Genomic DNA, 22,774 nt, shown 5'->3' with positions numbered 1-22,774 from the left:
TGCAGCCCGGGAAAGGCGGTGCCCGCTCCGCAGGAAGGGCGGTGCGCTCGGGGCACTGCTGCACCGTACAGCCGCAGAGCCAGTGCGGGGCCGGGCGGCGGCGAGGGAGTCATGCTGCGCTACTCCGGGCCACGCTCCCCGCCGGGCGTCTGCCTCCTGCTGCTCCTCCTCTGCGCCAATGCTCTGGCCTCCGTGGTGTCGCGGAGCCGCCGGGGGGCCAGCAACGAGAAACCCATCATTGGTAAGAAGCGCAGGGGCAGGGAGCGAGGGCGCGGCGGGCACCGTGAGAGCCCCTGCTGCTGCGTGCGGGAGGGGTGTGCCCCTGTGTACGCAGGGACAGGGAGGGAGAGCAACACGCACCTTTGTAGCCAGTAGGACAGAGGAGGGCGCAGAGGGTGGTTAGGGCAGATGTTAACACGAGAGGGTCAGTTGAGGGAATGCATAAAATAAGGTAAAAATACCTTCTCCCTCCTCCAAAACTCCCCCCTCCCCGCTCTGACACCTCTGTGGGGAGGGCGGTGTTGACATCCTGAGTAGGAAGCTTCACTGTGTCAAGAAGGGGCCATCTTTCACTGCCTACCCGTCTCACCTGTTAGGATGGTGTCAGCCTCAGCAATAACAGTATAGCCTGCACTGACCCATCAGGTGTAAGACTATTCTACTGTATCTATCCAGTGCACTCTGCTACTCCCACTGCTGTAGGATCTGAGCACTTCATCATCTTTAGAGCAGTGTTTCTCAACCTTTTTGATACCAGGGGTTGGCTTGCTGCCTTCCTAAACTATCAGGGAGATCTCAGGGACCAGCGCCAGATCTGTCATTTAGAAACACTATTTTAGTGTAGTCTACACTATCACTTAAGTCAATATAACTTACCTCACTCAGGGATGTGAAAAAGCCAACTCCCTGAGCAGCGTAAGTTACAGCGACCTCAGTACTGTCCATGCCGGTGGTATGTCAGCAGGAGAGGCTCGCCTGACAACATACCTTCCGCCTCGCACAGAGGTGGAGTAATTATGCTGACGAGAGAGAGCTCTCTGCTCGGCATAGAGCATCTTCACCAGATGTGCAGCTGCGCTGATGTAGCACTTCTAGTGTAGACTAGCCCTACTAGAGTATTCATCTTCAGAACACCCAAGAGCTAAGGAAGTACAGTTATCTCCATGGAACTGAGGCACAGAGACACTCAGGATTCCCCTCCCCCCACAACTTTTTCAGAAAAGCCCCTCTGCTCCCGTTTGAAGTAAGAACAGGTGTGGATTTTTTTTTTTAAAGTTTACTTTTCCAGAGTTGGTTTGTTTATTACCAGGTCTTGCTATGAATAGCTCAGCTGGCTTTGCTTTCCATGTGTGAGTAAATGGTGAGCAATTAGTCAGCAAAATAGTTTTTTTCACTTTTGCTGTTTCCAGAAGCTGAGATACAGTCAGTCATGTGGCACAGTTGCACAACAGTCTAGAAAATGTTCTAATGCAGTGTTCTGGTCTGGCTGTGTGCTGCATAATGGATATTTAGAAAATGTCCAAGTATCTTTGTGTAAATCCTCATGAAAAGGTATTGTCTAAGGCAAGGCCCAATCCTGCAGACATAGAAGTGCTTAACTTGAAGCACATAAATCATGATTTTAATGGGACTGCTCACATGCTTAAAGTACAGTACAAGAGTAAGTGTTTTTGAAGGATTAGGGCCTAAAATGGTATTAGTTCTAGAATTACAAATGGATCGTATTGTAGGTTTTTGTATGGCTATGTTTAAGATATGGTTTTTAGTATCTCAGGTGTTTTTGTTTTTGAAAATAGAAATAATCCATAAAAAGGTGAAAATGGAAAATTCTAAAACACTGCATGCCACCACAAAATAGCCTGCAACAGATTCATTAGATGTACAGTAAATAGCCTTTCATTTCAACTCTGATATGTATAACTATGGTCCCACTATTGCAATCCAATCTGTGTGGATGAGACTGAACTCTTATGGAATCCTCTTGATTCTATGGGACTCTGTGTGGGGCCAGTGGATTTGATTTTAAACTCTTTGGAGCTGGGACCTTGTCTTTAAAGTGCCCTGATAAATAAAATATGTTTATAAGAAGTTGTGGAACTAATCAAATAAGGCAGGGAATTTAAAGTCAAACTGTTAAAATGGTTTTATTTGATACCCCATTACTAAGCAAGCTTGTTTGCTTATTATTTCAATTTTCTCATAGTTCGTGGTAAATCATTAAGTATAATACTACTCGCTGTAGTGTATGAATCAGTTCAGTTAGTGAAAGAAATGAGAGTTTTTATTTAATTTGCCTTCTTCTGGACTATAACTGCTGTTATACAAATTACAGTAATCCTTTCTGTTTTCTGGACACTGTAGGGATATTGGCACAGGAGTGTGACTTTACAAGTTTCCATAGATTTGGAAGTTCCTACATTGCTGCTTCATATGTGAAGTTCCTAGAATCTGCTGGTGCACGAGTTGTGCCAATAAGGTAGGCTGTGTGGTAGTTCCCGGCTTTTTGTACTGCATAAGTACCTACCCTTGAGAGGTGCTTAATGTGTAAGAGCTGACTCACTTTGTACTTTCAATTCCTTACAGACTAAAGAAGGTGCACAGAACTTTGCAAGATCTCTAGGAATGGAGGCTAGACTCACAGCAAGCTGGTGCCTGCCAATGCAATATATTAAAAGTGTTTCTTCATCTTCAGACTTAACATATGTACCAGTTGCTAGCTGTGGTCTGTGAAGTTGCCAAATACACGCTATTGCCTTCAGGGCCATATATTGCCAAGTGTACATAAATAATGCTAGGACTCAGGGAATGGAGGGAGACTGCCACTAGTGCTTGAAGTGTCCAGATCTGATTCCTCTCATACTCTGGCTCACTAACTACTACTACACAGAGGTCTATGTTTTACAACTATTCCAGGTTCTGGATCAGAGGAACATTCTGGCTTGTGCAGGCAATAGGCTGATGCCAAAAAGAGAACTTGGTGGCCAACAGTAAAATGTAAAACTATAACAGCAAATACAATGTTAGTAGGAATTAAAATAGTAGTTAGATGCTGATACAAAACAAGATCACAACCAAGTGTCAAACCTGCATGAAATCACTCTTCAGAGCCAATGTTTTGAGGATCCCATTGGTCTTCCCCAGCTTTCTGAATCTCCCTGGAACTTTGATCTGAGAACCTGAGGCAAAATGTGCTCCTTGTCCACGGAGACTGGCTCTAAGCTAAAAAGGTGGATGGGGCAAATTGAGAAAGCTAGGACTGTGAATGTGGCAGGTGATAGTCAGAGTGTGTGTTTAACAAGTGGGGCAATTCTGACCTTGCTGATACAGGTGTAAATCAGGAGTAACTACTCTGAAGTTAGTGAACCGTAAAACCCGTGTGAGAACGGAATAAGATCTCATGTTTATAAATCACTGTTAATCATATACTCACATGGCTGCCCTATGCCTCTGCACCACTCTGGCACCATGGTTCCAAAGGAGACACACCAACAGGGGTTGTTCCCAAAGCCTAATGAATTGGTGTGAGGGGCCATGCAGACTGTATTGGCTTTTCTAAATTCTTTGAGGCTGACAGGTGTGGAGACAGGATTAAGAAGTTGGTGGAGCCCCCACTTTTGTGTGAAAAGGGTGAGGTCTGCATGCAGATGGTCACATCCATGCATGGCTGTAGGGCAGGGGTGGGGAACCTTTTTTCTATCAGGGGCCACTGATCCACAGAAAAAATCAGTCACAGGCCACACACAGCCCTGCGGGAGTGTGTGCGTGTGTGTGTGGTGGGAGGGGGGCGAGGCTCAGGACTTCCCCATGCTTCCGGGGTGGGGCCAGAAATGAGGGATTCAGGGGGCGGGAGCAGACTCTGGGCTGGGACGGGTGTGAGGGCTCCAACTCGGGGTGCAGACTCTGGGGTGGGGCTGGGGATGAGAGGCTTGGGGTGCAGGAGAGGGTTCTAGACCAGGGCCAAGGGGTTTGGAGTGCGGAATGGGCTCAGGGCTGGGGCAGGGGGTTGGGGTGTGGGAGGGAGTGCGGGTTCTGGGAGGGAGTTAGAGTGCAGGAGGGGATTCCGACCTGGGGCAGAGGGTTTGGGGTGCACACTCCTGCCAGGCAGCGCTTACCTTAGGCGTCTCCCAGTTGGTGGTGCAGCGTGGCTAAGGTAGGCTCCCTGCCTGCCCTGGCTCTGCGATGCTTCCAGAAGCAGCCACCATGTCTGGTCCCTAGGCGGAGGGGCCCGGGGGCTCTGCGCGGTATGCGCTGCCTGCGCCTGCAGGCCCCACCCCCTCAGTTTCCATTGGCCGCAGTTCCCAGCCAATGGGAGCTGCGGAACCGGTGCTGGGGGCAGGGGCAGTGTGCAGAGTTTCCCTGATCGCCCCTGCTCCTAGGGGCCGCAATGTTGGTCGCTTCTGGGAGCTGCACGGAGGTGACTGGACATTTAATAGCCTGGCAACCCTCCCCCCGCAGCAGGGCGAGCTGGCGGTCATGGCTCCAGTCTCGTGGGGGGCCTCCGAGGCTCAGGGCTTCCAGCCCACAGCGTGGAGACTTGCTGTGGGGCGGCTTAAATGCAGCAGCGAGCTGAATCCGGCCCATGGGCTGGGGGTTCCCCACCCCTGCTCTAGGGAGTATGAACTGGCCCAGTCTGACTCCCTGAAGAGTAAGTTTCCATTCATAAAATCATAGAAGTTTAAGGCTGGAAGGGACCTCAAGAGGTCATTTAGTCTAGGCCCCCCCCCCCCCCCCCCCCCCCAAACCTAGACCATTCCTGACAGGTGTTTATGCAACCTGTTCTTAAAAACCTGCAATTACGGGGATTCCACAACTTCCATTGGAAGCCTATTTCAGCATTTAACTATCCTTATAGTTAGAAAGTTTTTCCTAATATCTAACCTAAAGCTTGCTGTAGATCAGGGGTCGGCAACCTCTGGCACGCAGCTCGCCAGGGTAAGCACCCTGGCGGGCCAGGCCAGTTTGTTTACCTGCCGCGTCGGCAGGTTCGGCCGATCGCAGCTCTCACTGGCTGCAGTTCGCCGTCCCAGGCCAATGGTGGCGGCGGGAAGCTGCGGCCAGCACATCCTTCACCCGCGCCACTTCCCGCAGCCCCCATTGGCCTGGGACGGTGAACCGCGGTCAGTGGGAGCTGCGATCGGCCGAACCTGCCAACGCGGCAGGTAAACAAACTTCTTCTTTAGTTTTCATACATGTTTTTTATACACTTTCCATGCCCATTGAAGATGGTTTGTATTAAGTATCTTTGGTATTTTAATAGTAAAATGTGATGACGTTTCAGACATACCTGTAACTATCTTTGTTGGGATTTCAGACTAAATCGTTCAGAAGAAGAGTATGATAAGATTTTCCAGTCTATTAATGGGTAAGCTTTGAGCATCAGTTTACTGTTGAAATGTCCATTAATGCAAAGCCTCTCTAAAACAGATGTTATCAAAGCCACTGTTGTTTTACTGTTAAGTTCTTGGTTTTGCCTTTGGCGATTCCAGACTCAGATACTTCATTTTTCTAAGTAGGGAATGTGAGTGTAATCTTCTTCTTTCTTGCAGGTGTGTGCATTAATCGTGATTAAAAAAATTAATCGTGATTAATCATAGTTTTAATTGCACTGTTAAACAATAGAATACCAGTTGAAATGTGTTATATATTTTGGATGTTTTTCTACATTTTCAAAAATATTGATTTCAATGACAACACAGAATACAAAGTATACAGTGATCACTTTATATTATTTTTATTACAAATACTTGCACTGTAAAACTGATAAACAAAAGAAATAGTATTTTTCAGTTAATCTCATACAAGTACTGTAGTGCAATCTCTTTATCATGAGAGTGCAACTTACAAATGTAGATTTGTTTGTTTCATAACTGCAATCAAAACAATGTAAAATTTTAGAGTCTACAAGTCCACTCAGTCCTACTTCTTGTTCAGCCAATCACTAAGAGAAACTAGTTTGTTTACATTTACAGGAGATCATGCTGCCCACTTCTTAATTACAGTGTCACCTGAAAGAACAGGCATTCACATGGCACTGTTGTAGGCGGTGTCACAAGATATTTATGTGCCAGATGCGCTAAAGATTCATATGTCCCTTCATGCTTCGGCACCTGTTTCTGAGGACATGCTTCCATGCCGATGACGCTTGTTAAAAAAAATAATGCGTTAATTAAATTTGTGACTGGACTCCTTGGGAGAGAATTGTATGTCTCCTGCTCTGTGTTTTACTCGCATTCTGCCATATATTTCATGTTATAGCAGTCTCGGATGATGTTGTTCGGTTTAAGAACACTTTCACTGCAAATCTGACAAAATGCAAAGAAGGTACCAATGTGATATTTCTAAAGATAGCTACGGCACTCCACCCAAGGTTTAAGAATCTCAAGTGCCTTCCAAAACCTAAGAGGGATGAGCTGTGGAGCATGCTTTCAGAAGTCTTAAAAGAGCAACACTCTGATGAGGGAAACTATAGAACCCAAACCACCAAAAAAGAAAATCAACCTTCTGTTGGTGGCATCTGACTGAAATTATGAAAATGAACATGTGTCGGTCTGCATTGATTTGGATCGTTATCAAGCAGAACCTGTCATCAGCATGGACGTATGTCCTCTAGAATGGTGGTTGAAGATAAAGGGACATATTACTCCTAGGGGAAGTCTGCGCCACTGCGTGTGCACAGAATTCATGTTCCCTGCAGATTTCTTTGCTTCCCCAGAAAAATGACTTTCTGACAGGGAAGCAAAGGGAATCTGCAAGAGCAGTCACACACCAGTCCCTAGCTGCGCAGGTTCATCCTTTCAGGCAGCCATCAGAGAGGTAAATCGCTGCAGGGGTGGGGACATCCAAGCCAGTGGCTCCTATCCTGAGCCGGCATCAGCTGTTAATCCTGGCTGGGCTGGAGGCAGGAGAGGACAGGATTTCCCCTTCCCCTGCAAGGAGTGGCTGGGGCTGTGTCTGACCCACCCCCAGAAACCTCCCCCAGCTGCAGCATCCTCCCCTGCTTCCTGCCCCCATCACTCCTCAGCTGCGGAGGGAGGGGTCACTGTATGGGGAGCTGCTCCCCCATCCGCCCAACCCCCAGGCAGCTGGACCTCCCATACCCAGACACCCACACCAAGCCTCACCCCAGACAACCATAACCACCCTTGCCCTCCATACCTGAACCCCACTCCACTGAACTTCAACCCCTGCATCTGGAGCCTCCCTGCATCCAGACCACTCTCCACTGAGCTCCCTGCACTTAAACCCCCACCCTGATGAGCCCCACCCCCCTGAACTCCCCTGAGCCTCCACATTCAGATCCCCATGCCACTGACTCCCAGCTAGCTGCACCCAGACCCCTACCCCACCAAGCCCACTCCCCCAGCACCAGACACCCCTGCTGAGATCCCCACACCAAGACCTCTCCGCTGAGCCCCAATCACTCTCACTTGGAAGCTCCTGCAGAGTCCCATTGCCCCTGCACCTAGAACCCCCTCAGTGAGCCTCTGTGCATCCAGATCCCCCACACTTAGACCCCCCCCACTGAGCTGCCTGCACCTAGATAGTCTCACACAGAATCCTCTCACCCCACACCTGGGCCCCCCACACTTAGCCCCTCAACACTTGGATCCTGCCTGGTTGAGCCTGCCTGCTCCAAACCTGGTGCAGGGCCCCAGGCCTTGTGCTGTGTCAGCGTTGGGTGCAGCCTCACCACTGAGTCCATGAGCCGAGGAAGCTGCAGGGTGATCCCCACCTTCATACAGCCAGTAGCCTGTGATCCCCGTTGCCATGCTGGAGCCTCTGCATTTATTTATTGACAAATAAAACTTGCAGAATTTTAAAATATTGTGTGCAGAATTTTTAATTTTTTGGTGCAGAATGCTCTCACGAGTATCATATGAAGCTTTAGCGCATCTGGCACGTAAATATCTTGTGACGCTGGCTACAACAGTGCCATGCGAACGCCTGTTCTCACTTTCAAGTGACATTAACAAGAAGTGGGCAGTGTTATAGTCTGCAAATTCTGAGTGATTGGCTGAACAAGAAGTAGGGACTGATTGGACTTGTAGGCTCAAAAGTTTAACATTGCTTTATTTTTCAATGCAGTTTTTTTGTACATAATTTTACATTTGTAAGTTCAACTGCCATGATAAAGAGATTGCACTACAGTACTTGTATGAGGTGAATTGAAAAATAATTTTTTTTTGTTTTTTACAATGCAGATATTTTTAATAAAAATAAATATAAAGTGAGCACTGTACACTTTGTATTCTGTGTTATAATTGAAATCAATATATTTGAAAATGTAGAAAACATCCTAAAATACTTAAATAAATGGTATTTTATTATTGTCTAACAGCGTGAGCAATCACGTGATTAACTTTTTTAATTGCTTGACAGCCTACTTATTTTGGCACCCCTTTCTGCCTATGTGCAGGCTGATAGGAGCAGCATTTGAATGGAAGCCAGCAGCCTACTTTCACTGTTCTCATGTTGTTTGTATCCCCTTTCAGTGATGGCCTTCATTTTGCCAAAGCTATTTCACAGTCCTTGCAGCTTGCCTACTCACTGTTCCCCTCCTTACTCCTCTGTCTCCTCTTCCAACCCTCTCCATGGTTCCTCTACTTTTCTTCCTATCTCCCGCCCCCCCCCCCCCCACTTCCTCCTTGAAACTTTTTCTCCCATGTTCCTTGCTCCACTCAACTCATCCCTTATGATATTGTGTCCACTGAGGGCCTGATTCTGCCACCCTTACTCAGGTTGAATGATTTTTTACTCCATGAATAGTTTCCATGGGATTTCTGGTGGAGTAAGATGTGACTCAACATGAGTAAAGGTGGCTAGGTCTTTAGATTGCAGATTGTTTGTGACAAGGACAATGTCTTTATGTTCTGTAGAATGCCAAACACACTTGCATTTTGAGCTAGATGGTGCAGTAGAATCTTAGAGTTAAAAATGCCTCAGGAATGGAGTTTGTAACTGTGAACAAAATGCTACGGTTCTTTCAAAAGTTTACAACTGAACACTGACTTAATATGTAGAAGAAAAATGCTGCTTTAACCATCTTAATTTAAATGAAACAAGCACAGAAACAGTTTCTTTACCTTGTCAAATCTCTTTTTTTAAGTTTTCCTTTTATACTTTTAGTAGTTTACGTTTAACACAGTACTGTACCATATTTGCTTTTTTATTGTTGTTGTTTTTCTTTGCTGCTATCTGATTGTATTTCCAGTTCCAAATGAGGTGTGTGGTTGACCTATCAGTTCGTAATTCTGGTGTTCATAACTCTGAGGTTCTACTGTAACTTCATTTTCTGCCCTGTGTATATGGGCATATCTGGCTGGCTATCGGAGAGGGAAGAATCAAGTCTTTTCCCACTCTTTATCCCCTCGCCACCCAGATACTTGCAAACGGGAGTAATGGTCAAGTAGCTGCTGCTTACCTTTCACCCCCACTCATCTGTGATCAGAGTCGCAATCTTCGGAGGGCTGCACAAATGAGTAAGGGTCAGTCATACCCTGTCATACCCTGTCTTGCTGCCCTGTTCTGTTAGAATCTGACTCTATATAAATAATAAATAAAATCAGTAAAAAAAAGTAACTGCATCCATTGAATCATAATATGGAAGCCTTGGATCAGAATGCTATATATGGCCTTTTATCTTGTAAAGCCTGTATGTTTTAGCTTCAGGTTCTTCTCACTCTGAAAATATTATCTTTAATTATCAGCAGCCACCCTTTCCCCCCCCTTTTTTTTTAAGTGTTGAAATTTACTGTAGCACATAGACATTGTGATCATATGGTCTGATGTTTGCCTTCAGTGAATTTATGCCTCAGGGTTCTTATCAGCCCTGTCCATATTTATACATTATATTATGACTAAGACCTATAATTATTTACATGTAATAATACTTTGTTGTTTTTCAGGGTACTTTTCCCAGGAGGTGGTGTTGATCTTAAGACCTCAGAATATTCTAGGACTGCTAGGATATTTTACAACAAGGCACTAAAGGTAACGGAAAAACTGTTCTGGTTATTGTCAGTGTTCAGGGACCAAAATCATGGGAGGCTTATATTTAGACAGTTTCCAACTGGAGTTCAATATATTCCTGTTAGCCTGTTAATAAGCAGCTGACTGTTGGTGTGTGTGTAACAAATCATCTAATAGCTTTAGATGCAGGTCTGAACTGTACACCTCCAAACTTCAGAAAATTATAATCTGAACTTTAAGGTTTGAGGCCTATCACCAAATAGTTTAAGTGAAGTCAACTGTTAATATCTTTATTTGTACAACATTACTTGTAAAATTTAGCTGTCAGTCACCCTTATTGTCAACACTTACACAACCTTTCTTGGTATCCAGTGTATTTTTTTTATGAAGCAGAAGTGGTGCTCCTATGTTGTGCTCAATACTAACTGAGGCCAAGATTTTCAGGGGTCGGGGTGACTGCTTAGCCCTTTCTGAAAATCAGGCCCCATTAAAGTGTTTCAAGTTGAGCACCCATCTTTGTTCATGGGATTGCCATCTGGTTATCATAGACCCTGATATTGCAAAGACTTGCTTACCTTTATGCAGTATAAGTAGTCCCATTTACCTCAATGAAACTACGCACAATGCATTAAGTTAAGCATGTAAGTAAGTGTGGAGGATTGGGGCCATAATGTCTGGTGGGGGCACCATTACCGTAAACAGTATGATGAAATTGCACGAACATTTCACAGCAACTCAGTAAATTGCTTGTCATCACTTCATATACAGAGTTTGAGGAAAAATCTTATTAGACATGCTGTATGTAATCAAGATAATTGAAAATTTAGGAAGTAATTTCCAGTTCTTTATAGATGTCCCTTCCTGGCATGCTTTTCTCTATTTTACTTCTGAAATTGTGTGCTCTGAACTGCATCCTTTGAGACTTAATTAACACTATAAAATATTGATACATTTTATAAGTGCAATGTGAGTTATAGAAGTCAAGGTGATGTTTGCATGTATGAAGATTGGAATTTCTACTACTCTTAAATTCACATCAGTGTCTCTTCCCACTTTGCCTCATCAAATTCAAAATAAGAGGTTACTTGGTGTGACTGTGTTTTGAAATTACATGTACACACAAGGGGTGAAATCCTAGACCAGGGGTGGGCAAACTATGGCCTGGGGGCCACATCCAGCCCTTCAGACGTTTTAATCTGGCCCTGGGGAGTGGGGTCCATGCCTCCACATAGGAGCCAGAGGGTGGGACATGCCACTGTTAAGCGCCATCTGCAGCCTGCACCCCTGACCCCCTCCCACGCCCCAACCCCTCGGTCCCAGCCTGGAGTACCCTCCAGTACCCCCAACCCCTCATCCCCAGCCCCATCCCAGAGCCTACACCCCCCGCACTCCAACCCCCTGCCCCAGCCCAGAGCCCTCTCCCACATCCTGAACTCCTCATTTCTGGCCCCACTCCAAAGCCTGCTCCCCCAGCCAGAGCCCTCAGCCCCTCCCGCACCCCAACCCCCAATTTCGTGAGCATTCATGGCCCGCCATACAATTTCTATACCCAGATATTTTGCCCACGCCTGTCCTAGACCCATTGAAGTCAATGTGAGTTTTGCCATTGACTTACGTGAGGCAAGGATTTCATCAAAGATTTTTTCCTCAGCTTATAAATTAGTAAAAAAAATAAATTACAGCCTTTAATGCTGTTAAATAAGTGGTTAGCCTGTAGGCTGCATTTTTAGGCAGAGCAAAAGTAAGGGGAATATATGTTAAGGGCTTGATTATAATTTCACTTAAACTGATGTAACTCTTCGACATTAGTTACTCCTCATTTGCATCAGAGTAAGTGAGAGAAGTAGCAAGCCTTGCTTATCTAGCCTTGCTTACCTAGCACTTACATGGCAGATGGCTAGAAAGATACTGTAATGCTTTTGGAGCTTCTTTGTAAAAATATTTTATATGTCAGTAGTTTACTATAAGAGTAAAGATCTATATGAGTTTTTACAGTCTCAGTATCAGGAATATAGTTAAGGTGGTGGTGGCACTTTCTTTCTAAGCCCGAAGTTTCAGTTGCTTAGATCTTTCCAGAAAAATAGCTTTTGAGTAATAACTTCTTAAGTTGGGTCATAACCCGGAAATGAATTTGTTTTAGAAAGAAATTAAGGAAATGCCCTCAGCCATCACAAAAAAAAAATAATGTTCTGGGGTAACAGAGCTTTTAAACCATGCTTACGGTGTAGAAATGCCACCTGCCTGCTGTCCGGATCTTCTCTATTTGGAGCTTTATGTGCTTCTTTACGTTGAGGGTTTCATTCTGCTTTTGTTTCGCTCGTCTCTCCTTCTTTCCTTCCCCTAGTTTTGCCCTTAGCTCAGGTTTCACATCAGTTTCATTGTTTTTAAGATAACACTGCCACTTTCTATTTTATGTCATTTGATGTCCAAATTTCTCCTCCAGGAACCCGGGACATAAAATTGCTGGCTATGCAAACATCAAGCACATAAAAGTGCTAGATGTTGCAGAAAAAATCCTATAGAAGTAAAAGGGATTTACAATTTGTTAACTTTTACATAAATTACTGTATGTGGTGACCATTTCTTCATCTTTTGTTTCTTATTTTAAAGGCTAATGATAAAGGAGACTATTTTCCTGTATGGGGAACATGTCTGGGATATGAAGAGCTTACATACCTCACCAGTGGGGAGATTTTACTGACTTGGACTAATACTGAGGATTTTGCATTCCCACTGAACTTTACTACAGGTGAACAATCCTGTTACACTGCTAATGTCATTTGGATTCACAAGAATCTTTTTTTCTTGTAATAAACCAATATTTACGGTTGAAGATTTGAAATAGGTGACTCTAATGTTTTTATAATATTGATGTTGTTTCTTCTATAAGAAAGCCAATAAAATTCTATGACTGAAAAATTAGAGGTTTGAGAGCAAACTATTTGCGTGTCATGAGCCTGACCAAAATTATGGATCTGGAAAGCTATGAACTTTGGGAAAGTTTGGTCCTAGATCCATAATTTTGATCCAGCCCCCTAACTCTGTAATGAGCTGAATGAAAAATCTGGATCCTTATATACTATAATATATAGTATTGAAATCAGTGGGACTACTTGCAAAATGAGATGCAACTCAGCATAAGGATGGCAGAAGCTGGCTCTGAATGATGCTTTTTATGTTTTTTTCCTCTAGCAGCAATAAGCAGGATTTCTTCCATTGATTGCAGTAATTAATCAATGGACTAAATCCTGTTGCCTTGCCGTATTTACAAAAATTCTGCCGTTCCTAACTACACAGAGTAGTACCTCACCACACCACTGAAATTAATGGTAGAACATGGGTCTAATGAGTGTGAGCAAAGGAGGCAGAATTGGGTCCTCTGTGGGTCAGGGCTGCCGCATATGGTCTAGTGAGAATTGCTAGACTGCACTCTGCCATAGCTGTATTCTAGATTTATTCCTGGGGTATGTTTGTATTGTGTTATTGATTAATCAAATTCAGTGAAAGAACAGAGTCAAAAGGAATTAAAATGAATTTAGCTAGTACTTCATCACATTTATCCCCATCCTAATAATGATGTTCCTTTGGCAGCCTGGTAGTGAGAATATTCCTTTGTCTTTTTTGTACAAGCTGCAAAAGACAGCAGGATGTTCAAGAATTTTCCAGATGACTTGTTGCAAAAACTTGCCACTGAGTCTTTGACAGCACACTTTCATCACTGGAGCCTCTCCGTGCAGGTATTTGATTATTTGATTGAATGAACCAAAATGAGTTTACTCTGTTAAATCTAGAAATAAAACATTTATTTCTGTCATTTTTTAATGCAGAATTTCACACAGAATGCGAAGCTACGCAATTTCTATAAGGTTCTGACAACTAACACCCATGCAGACGTGGAGTTTATATCGACAATGGAAGGTAGTGATCGGTGTAACATGTAAACTGTGATAGGGTTTTGTGGGGTTGGGGGAGGGTTTGTTTGTTTTTTGTGTGGAAGATAGTGAGCGTGGCGGTGGTGTTACTAATTTTAATGTTAGAATAAGGAGTTAAATGTCAGCACTGCCTGCCTTGTGGTTGATTAGAATATGTTCTGTCTGAAGATAACTTACACCTTTGCACTTTACTTTAGATGTGCATGTTTCAGAGTATGACTATTCTCTCTTTCACCCCACTGCTCCACACCTAGATATGTTAACACTTTACCAAATGAAATATTTTCAGATCTGTGGGACAAGATGTGGAAACACCACTCCAGTTTCTGTAGCTTAAACCCCTCCTCAGTGCAACAGGTCTAGTCTGCACTTCTACTGCTGGCTCTCTACAGATACTGCCTCTCCATGTTGCTCTCTTATCCGTGGTTGTAGTACAGGGAGAGCCATTCATGCTAGTGAGGTGCCAGCAGTATCCCCCATTCCTTTTGGCCACAGTTCTGGTAATTGCTGTCTTCCAAAAGACTCCTGCATTGCCTGTGCCTTTACCTGTCATATTGAACTCCAGAAACATCTGTTTTGATTCATTAGAGCAGTAGTAGGCAACCTGCGGCCCGGGGGCTGCATGCTGCCCATCAGGGTAATCCACTGGCTAGCACAACACTTCTAGCACTCTCTTATTTTTTATAATGAAACAATTTTTCATTTTTTGTAAATATTGCAGCTAAAGCAATCAGATTACAATGGTGGAACAGTGACCTGCAGAAATTTGTTTGCATAGAATTAAACCCTTTTTCATTTAGCACATCTCACTATAACTTTTAATTTCTTATAATGTATAATTGACCAAACTATTTTTTAAATGTAAACATTTTTGTTCTTGGGCTGAAATCTTGTATGTGACGTTTTAGGTAGGAATACATTTTACAAGTTGCTTAAGGCTTTTTGTCCCATTATAGAAGTCACAAATTATATGTGAGATATAGTGAGATCTCTAGTAATGTGTTCATTGTAATAAAATTGTGCATGCCACCATTTAAGTGAAGGCCTAAATGTTACATGCATTGATGGAAAATTTGTTTACACAGCATATAAATACCCAATTTATGGTGTCCAGTGGCATCCAGAGAAAAATCCTTTTGAATGGAAGAACTCATCAGGCATACCACATTCTGCATCAGCTATGAAAGTTGCATATTACGTAGCTGATTTCTTAGTGAATGAAGGTAAATAGTTCTTTTTTCATCTATATTCATAAAATTCAGTTTCAGAGAGAGAAAACAGTGGAACATTCTTTGAGAGGAAAAAAGCCCCCCTTTCAAAGTGTCAAAATACTATACCTATGATCTTTGAGCACATACTATGCAAGCTTTAAAGACTTATTTAAAGGAAGGACATTTTAAATAGAATGGTTAAGCAAAATAAACAACAAAAGCCAAGCACTCTGATGGAAGCATACAAACTCCTTTCAGTAGAGAGTAATTTGTCAGGAGAAGAGTGTCGATTTTTAATCTGATATAAACGTTTGAGCAGACACCAAAAACCAGTGAAACTTTAGAATTGTTAAGGCTGCACTCTAGGTGAACTCAAAACTCTTATTCACATCCCAGTCTCACTCGGCCGTGGGCAAAGTAGGTAGAATGAGATAATGAATGGAAGATTTTATTTCCAGAAGCTTTCTGAGTTTTGTTTTATTCGGGGTAATTATAGTAGAGCAATTGACAAAAGTAAGTAGGAAACTGTCTCCAGGCTCAGAGAAAGATCAATACACTTTCCTCTTGCAGTGCAACAGGCAGTCCAGCCTAGCCGTGTCACTCTGCCTCTTGTGCCATACCACAAACTCTTCTGTGTTAATCCCTTAAAGTACAGTAACAACAAGGAGTCCGATGACACCTTAAAGACTAACAGATTTATTTGGACATAAGTTTTCGTGGGTAAAAAACCCACTTCTTCAGATGCATGGAGTGAAAATTACAGATGCAGGCATTATAATAATATAATGCATCTGAAGAAGTGGGTTTTTTACCCACGAAAACTTATGTCCAAATAAATCTGTCATCGGACTCCTTGTTGTTTTTTTCTGGCTACGGACTAACATGGCTACCCCCTGATACTTAAGGTACAGTAGTTAATCCTCACAGTATATCTCTACAGCTATTACTCCACCTGGCTAAAATAAAATTTCTGCAGCCCAGGAAGGATCCTCAGACCAGATTGACAACAATGCTATATAGGCCAACACTGCCTCCTGAACATTTTTTACGTAGATCAGAATCCATCATGCCTATTTTCTCCTGACCATAAAAATAAAATGCAGGGAAAGAAACACAAAATATTTGCTGACCAATGGAAACATATACTCAGCATCTATGAGTATTTAACAGCCAGTCCAGTCTGCTGAAACAGAATTTACTTTTCATCAATGATATTTCTTATGACTTCATGTTAATTTTAACATATGCCTAGTCCCAGACGCAAAAAACTGAATTGGATTTTGTTTTCCTTGCAAATATAATCTTTCCCAACATTTTCATATCTAATAGGCTAATATTGCAATATTAGTTCTGGTGTTGCATGGGTCTCCAGTACTGCAAGAATCAAGTTTTTGGCAGCAGCGATTGCTCTTAAAAACTAACATTCTTCCATGATAATAAAGTATCCCTGTTACCAGTATCTTTGGAAAAGCTAGCTCCATAATATCCCTCACAAATTTAAATTATTACAGTACTGCTTACTATAATCCTATATAGAATAAGTGATTTCACCAAGAAAGATGCTATCATGGATGATGACAGTGAAGTAATCTGTTCTTTTAAAATGTTTTACAGCCCGGAAGAGCCTGCACCATTTTCCTAATAAGAGTGAAGAGACCAAAGCATTGATTTACAATTATACCCCTGTTTTTACTGGTATATTTTCTCCATTTGAGCAAGTCTATTTTTTTGATTGAACATCCATCCCATAGTACAGGATAGCGATCTGTAGAATTATTTGTTGCAAGTTTCATAATTAAACTCATGTTGTGCATTGCAAGTGGCAGAAAGCCAAAATGCTTAGCTTACCTTACAGTGATTTATCCTATGTTACCTCTGTAGAATTGGCCCATTAATCTGACAGATTTCCAGTCAATTACATTATAATGGGCCTGGATCTCATTTTAATACCTGCTACAGAGAAATACATTTTACCTCCAGAGACGGCAACTTGATTGCACTTATAAATTTGAAACAAATCAGGTTAATTTAAAAAAATTGAGCAATACTTTTGGCCATATATTTGAAAGAAATGAGTTTACTTCTACAAAACATTGTCGCCTCTGTGATAACAGCTGGGTAGTTAAAAGGTTTGACTTATCATAATTCTGTTCTCTTGGTCAGATTACAATACAATTAAAGGATGAAATAATCTTTTGATCTTGAGCTTGACAGATGTGTGCTTATGTAACCAAACTCTTGGCAGAGAAAATTATTTGTCTTTTAGAAACACGACAAAATAATAGGGAAACATTATTGCAAACGGACATAAAGAAGTGTATGCAGTACCATCTGTACCTTGTAGGATTTACATAGTGAAGGTGCAGTATTATTTAGGCATTGCACACATCAGTTAAAGTAAGTCTGTTTGGAGCGCACAGTTAAAACATTGATTCACCTCCTGCTTCCTTCTTCAGTTTCACTGATTCCTTAAGACTCTGTTCCAAAGCACACTGAAGTCAGTGGAAAGATTTTGGATAGGCCCTGAATTAGTTTGCTTTGTGAAAGAATAGGACCACCTAGAGTTTTTAATGATAATATAATGTATAATTTGACTTTTGGTGAAATCTGTGAAATCCTGGCCCTATTGAAATTAAGAGGTGTTTTGCCATTGACTTTAGTTGGGACAGGCTTTTCATCCCCTTTTAAAAAACATTTTGATGTAATGCCTTTCAGAAATGTTACTAATAGGGATCCAGTCAGCAAAGACTTTTACTGCTGATACAATGTAATGATTGTAATTATTAGGCAGCTGCATTTACTGTGTTTTTTTTTTCCTTTTGCTTTGCCATGCAACACATTTACTTGAATTTAAGTAGCTCTTTTCAATTACTGAAAAGTTTGTTCAGTAGTTTTGTGATGTATCAAAATGGGAGGAAGATAAGGTAATCAGTTTCATTTCCCTTTTCTTCCACAGGCCCAAACCTCCCACTGAAATCAGTGGGAATAGCATTTTAACCTCAGGTCTCCAGAATTGAAAGTTAGTAACACACAGCAGTTCCAGCACCACATCTGCAGTTCAGGTGCAGAATGTATCAGGGCATTCAAGAGGGTGGCAGACTCCTTACTCACTATTCATGACCAGATAAGCCTGCTACAGTTTAGCCCTTAACAGAAAGGACTGGAAATGCATTCATTAATGTTGTATAAAGCAAAAATTGTGATCTGTAACTACTGTCAAGAATCCAGCCCAGTGCACTCATAAGCATGGTACATGTTGGCTGTAAAATTCAGCATTTGTATTTCACTATTTCTAGGTACGATTACAGTCAAACTGAGCAAAGCTTAATTAACCTGGGACATTTTAGATTACTTCCGTGAGTGCTTGACTACCCCAATTCAGCACAATACAATTTTGTGTTGTATTATGTATCTACTACCGGTAGTAGCTGAAAGCCCATGCTGTCACACGGGTGTAATTTGTAAAGACGTGTGGCTGAGAACTTAAAAATTGGATGGTAATGGAACACTAATCCCAGTGATGATTCAACCTGATGATATTCTAAACAAAAATTGCTTTCAGCCCCATGTGTAGCTGTTTCCATCACTTCACATTGAGTCAACAGACATTCTAGACTTCAGAGTGACATACAGACCGAGTGCCAATCCTGGACTGTTATATAGAATACTATGAGCCTGAGTCTCTTCTTATCCCAGTTTTGCATTAGTATAGTCTTGATTTCAATAGTGACTCCTGAGTCCTGGCTTACCAGTGTGAGAAATGACATTAGCACAGCTGTGTTTTCAACAGAGTTACTCCTGATTCTTTACTTACACCAGTCCGAGAAGACAATTAGGCTCTGTATCTACATACAGGCACAGCAGCTAAACTGCTTACACACTAATGACTGAATCCTGCAATTCTTACTCAAACATCCCCAGAAATTTTGCCTAGTAGGGCTTTTCTACACCTAAAGCTTGCGTTGACCTAGCTTCATTGCTCAGGCTTGTGAAAAATTTCATGTGCCATGCGATCTATTTAAGTTGACCTTACCCGCACTGTAGACTCAGCTAGGTTCATGAAAGAATTCTTCCATGGACCTAGCTACCACCTCTCGAGGGGGTTGATTTTACTACAGTGACAGAAAAGCCCCTTCTGTTGCTGTAGTAAGTGTCTCTGTAGCGGTGTAGCTGTGCCACTGTAGTGTAGACATACCTGAAGAGTTTGCCTATGTAAGGAATGCATGATTTAGCCCTAATATAGTGGAGACCAATCCTGCAAGTGGAATTTCTGTTAACTTTACTGGTTGTGACCAGGGCCAAAGTGTGCAAATGCAAAGGTTAGGGGTGTGTGTAATATGAGTGAGATCAGTGTATTTATTCATGAGTTTGGAAGTTTATTTCCTTGCTGTTCTGCTTTATAAAGCAGCACTTCATTGAACTGATTGTATTAATGATTTCCTTTAATACTTGAAATAAAGTTTACACAAGCAGTTTTGTATCTTCCTTAAGAGGTGTCCACAGAGACACACACACACACACACTCTCTCTCTCTCTCTAATATATATATATATATATATATATATATATATAAATAAATAAATAAAAAAGTCCTGGCTGCTTGAGTCCCTGCCCAATCTTGATGCAATCACAAAACAGAGCAGTCCGGAGGCTGGTCTAACCTGCACCAGTTGGCTGTGGTCCCCAGCACCATCTGACAGCTGAGGATTGCCAGAATGCATCGCTTTCCAGCCACTCCTTTTTGCTCACCCATGACAGGGGCAGAAGAGGGTGGTACAGACTATTCTTGCTGCCCTTCCGATGGGGACTGTCCCACACCTGTGGTAATTCGAGTTGGGGTCTTCCATCAGTCTCTGCTCCCTTTGCAGCTCTCTGCCAGAGCAGGGCAGAGAATTCGTTTCTAATAAACAATCACAGCACTGAAAATTAATATAGTTATGGTCTAGTTTGTGTGGTTCCCAGAGAGTGTGTCTTTATGGGCAGTCACAAACCTCACTGAAGCTGGTAAGCATGATAGCGGCCTGTCATTCAGGCTAAACGAAGGAGGAATTAAATGCTCCTTTGTTTAGTGATAGTTGAAACAATAAAAGCGACTACCCAAATCACAGATCAGCATGGCAAGGATGGAGTACTTTTTCTTGAGGGCTGGGGGCTTTTGACTGGGGATTGCAGGCACAGGGCCTGTGTGTTGTTTGGTGGAGCTGTGTGTGTGTCTGTGAGGCAGAAGCAGCCAGAGGCAGCAGAAAACCAGGAGACAAGAAGAGCAGCACTGGTAAGATGACCCTGAGAGAAAGCCAAGAAAGTGCTAACTGGAAAGAGACTAGAACTGTGAGCAAAGCAACTGTCTCCTGTTATTTGATTCCTTGTGTTCACGGAAACAAGACTTTGTGCACATTCTTTGTAAATAAACAGGATTTCATCCAAGAAATCCCAGATTCTATCATCAAGTTCTCCTCCTAATGGAAACAATGCAAGACCTTGAAATGGCTAACTGCTCAGGAAAAGAAGTAATTTTTAAAAATATACATCTTCCAATCTATAGGGTTGGTTCTTAATTACTTAGTGAATGTATATAATAGCTCAGTTTTAAATACCTCACTAATTGCATTATTAAAGTACAGTTAAAGTGTGTTTCAGAATTTATGCGGGGACATGGGCAGATTGATACTGATCTGGCGAGAACAAGAGGAGCACTGGTAACGTGGCTGAGAGAGAATGCCAAAGAGAGCTTTTTTGGACAGAGTGCTCGCTGGAAAGAGGCTAGGAACTGTTAAAGAAATTGTCTCCTCATATTTGATGCCTATTGTTTTCAGGGAAAGACAACTTTGTGTACATTTGTAAATAAACAGGATTCCATCAATTTCTCCTCCTAACAGAAACAACCCGCAAGACTTCAGAAGTAGCTAGCAAAACTACTCCCCCCCCCCACACACAAATGTTTTTTAATATAAAACTTCCAATCTGTAGTGTAGGTTCTTAATTATTTAGTGCATGTTTTAATAGATCAATTTTAAAGATCTCACTATTTGCATTATTGAAATATAGTTAAAACATTTCAGAATATGTGTGAGGGCTGGAGAGAGGGTAGAGACATAGAGCCAGATACAGCTGTCTGGAGGAGATGAGTGATGGAGAACAGAATCTGGCCCACTATTTTGAAAATTGATCTTACCATCACCACTGCAATTTTGTCTGTTATACATTATTTCAATGCTTTTGAAAGCAAGATTTTATAAATGGTTTTAACTTGTGTAGTGTGTTTGTATTGGATCATTTTGAAATTTGAGAAGAACATTCTGGTTCACACCAAAGATTAGTGTTTGAATAGGACAGTTATAGTACTATGGTATGTTATTTAAGTACAAGGGGGACGAATAAGGTGGTGGATTCAGTGTATATTAGGCATTTGGCATGTCTAGTTGAGAATTTAATACATTATTAAACATATAGGGTGACATGTTCCCATCTTCTGCACAGAGCAACAGGAAAGCGATTGGGAAGGAAAAGGGCACAGATATACCAGGAAGGAGCTGCGTTTCCAGCACATTCTCCCACCCTGGTCTCAGGGACTATAGCAGCTATACTGAGACACCCACATGGTCATGACTGCATGGGACAGAAAGTAATAGGCCAGGTGCAGATGGGTTGACTGTTCTCCATAGTGACATTTTCCCTCTGGCAAGGAATGCTGAGGTACAAGTTGCACAAAGCTGTTGTGCTTCCTCCTAAGTGTGAGTGGAGGCCATTCCTGAGAGCTAGTACAGTTCTGCATGACACATGTTCTTCTGCACTGAGAGGATGTCTCCAATCCTATGTCTATCTTCTCTCTCAAGTGTGCAGAGGGGGAAAAAAAAGGTGCAGCAAGGGTAGACAGTGGGGGTGGCTCCGTAGCCATGGTCTTAAATACAGTCCTCATCCTGCTTCTACAGACTTACGTTTTTTGGTCTCGAATCTTAAGGACCGTTTGTTTTCTATTCCAGTTGGTTTGCTTGTTCAATGGCGGATAGTAGCTTGCACGGCATAGGCGCTGACTCTGTGGGTGCGCTGGGTCTGGAGCACCCACAGGGAAAAATTGGTGGATGCTCTTCACCCACCGGCACCTCCCCACCCCAGCTCACCTCCGCCTCTGCTCCGCCTCCTCCCTTGAGCACGCCGCTTCTCCCCCTAGCTCCCAGTGCTTCCCACCGCAAAACAGCTGTTTCACGGCAGCAAGCGCTGGGAGGGAGGGGGAAAGCAGCACACTAGAGGAAGAGGCAGGGCCGGGGTGGGGATTTGGGGAAGGGGTGAGGCATGGGTGGAGTCGGGGCGGGGGGCACGAGCACCCATCGGCGCCGGGAAAAGTTGGTGCCTATGGCACAGGGGACCTTAATAGAGGGTGGATTTTGCTCTGGCTTTCCACATTCCCTCACACAGTTCAGTTCTGTTCTACAATACAAAATACATTTCTGCAACTAGTTTTCCTTGCATATCCCTATGCAGCTAAAACTGTAAAATTGTTTCATCCAGAAAGTTTCAAACTGCATGAAAATATCCATCAAAATTTGAAAGTGCTCCATAGTTTGCGCCAAACTTAATTTAAAAAGTCAATTTCCTTTTCCATTGTAGTTGTTGGAAGAATAATAAAATCATTTTTTATTCACACCCAAAGCGTTCTCTACATGA

The 22,774-nt window shown here is 42.7% G+C and overlaps 1 protein-coding gene across 2 annotated transcripts; it reads left to right on the top strand.

Moving 5' to 3' along the window:
* Window positions 1–106: 106 nt before the first annotated feature.
* Window positions 107–19,584, top strand: LOC101933582 (gamma-glutamyl hydrolase-like). 2 transcript variants are annotated; one of them, XM_005288101.3, is made up of 9 exons: window positions 107–241; window positions 2,362–2,476; window positions 5,312–5,362; window positions 9,906–9,990; window positions 12,580–12,718; window positions 13,600–13,706; window positions 13,797–13,887; window positions 14,987–15,124; window positions 18,069–19,584. In XM_005288101.3, exons 1-9 carry the CDS (start codon window positions 112–114, stop codon window positions 18,107–18,109), a joined length of 897 nt encoding a protein of 298 aa, XP_005288158.2. In that variant the 5' UTR covers window positions 107–111; the 3' UTR covers window positions 18,110–19,584. The 2 variants fall into 2 exon arrangements, with proteins under 2 accessions (XP_005288158.2, XP_005288157.2); XM_005288100.4 differs by having other exon boundaries at window positions 16,727–19,584.
* The last annotated feature ends 3,190 nt before the right edge of the window (window positions 19,585–22,774 follow it).

This window comes from Chrysemys picta, chromosome 2 (assembly GCF_011386835.1).
Source record: "Chrysemys picta bellii isolate R12L10 chromosome 2, ASM1138683v2, whole genome shotgun sequence".
In the NCBI taxonomy this organism is placed as follows: Eukaryota; Metazoa; Chordata; order Testudines; family Emydidae; genus Chrysemys; species Chrysemys picta.
Note: the sequence above shows the minus strand (reverse complement) of the source record. Positions and strands in the feature narration are given on the sequence as shown.

Coding starts and splice junctions, on each gene's coding strand:
- LOC101933582 (XM_005288100.4), top strand. CDS start 112: ATGCTGCGCTACTCCGGGCCACGCTCCCCGCCGGGCGTCTGCCTCCTG. Junction 13,707..13,796: donor ACTGGAGCCTCTCCGTGCAG/GTATTTGATTAT, acceptor TTTTTAATGCAG/AATTTCACACAGAATGCGAA. Junction 15,125..16,726: donor TGATTTCTTAGTGAATGAAG/GTAAATAGTTCT, acceptor AATGTTTTACAG/CCCGGAAGAGCCTGCACCAT.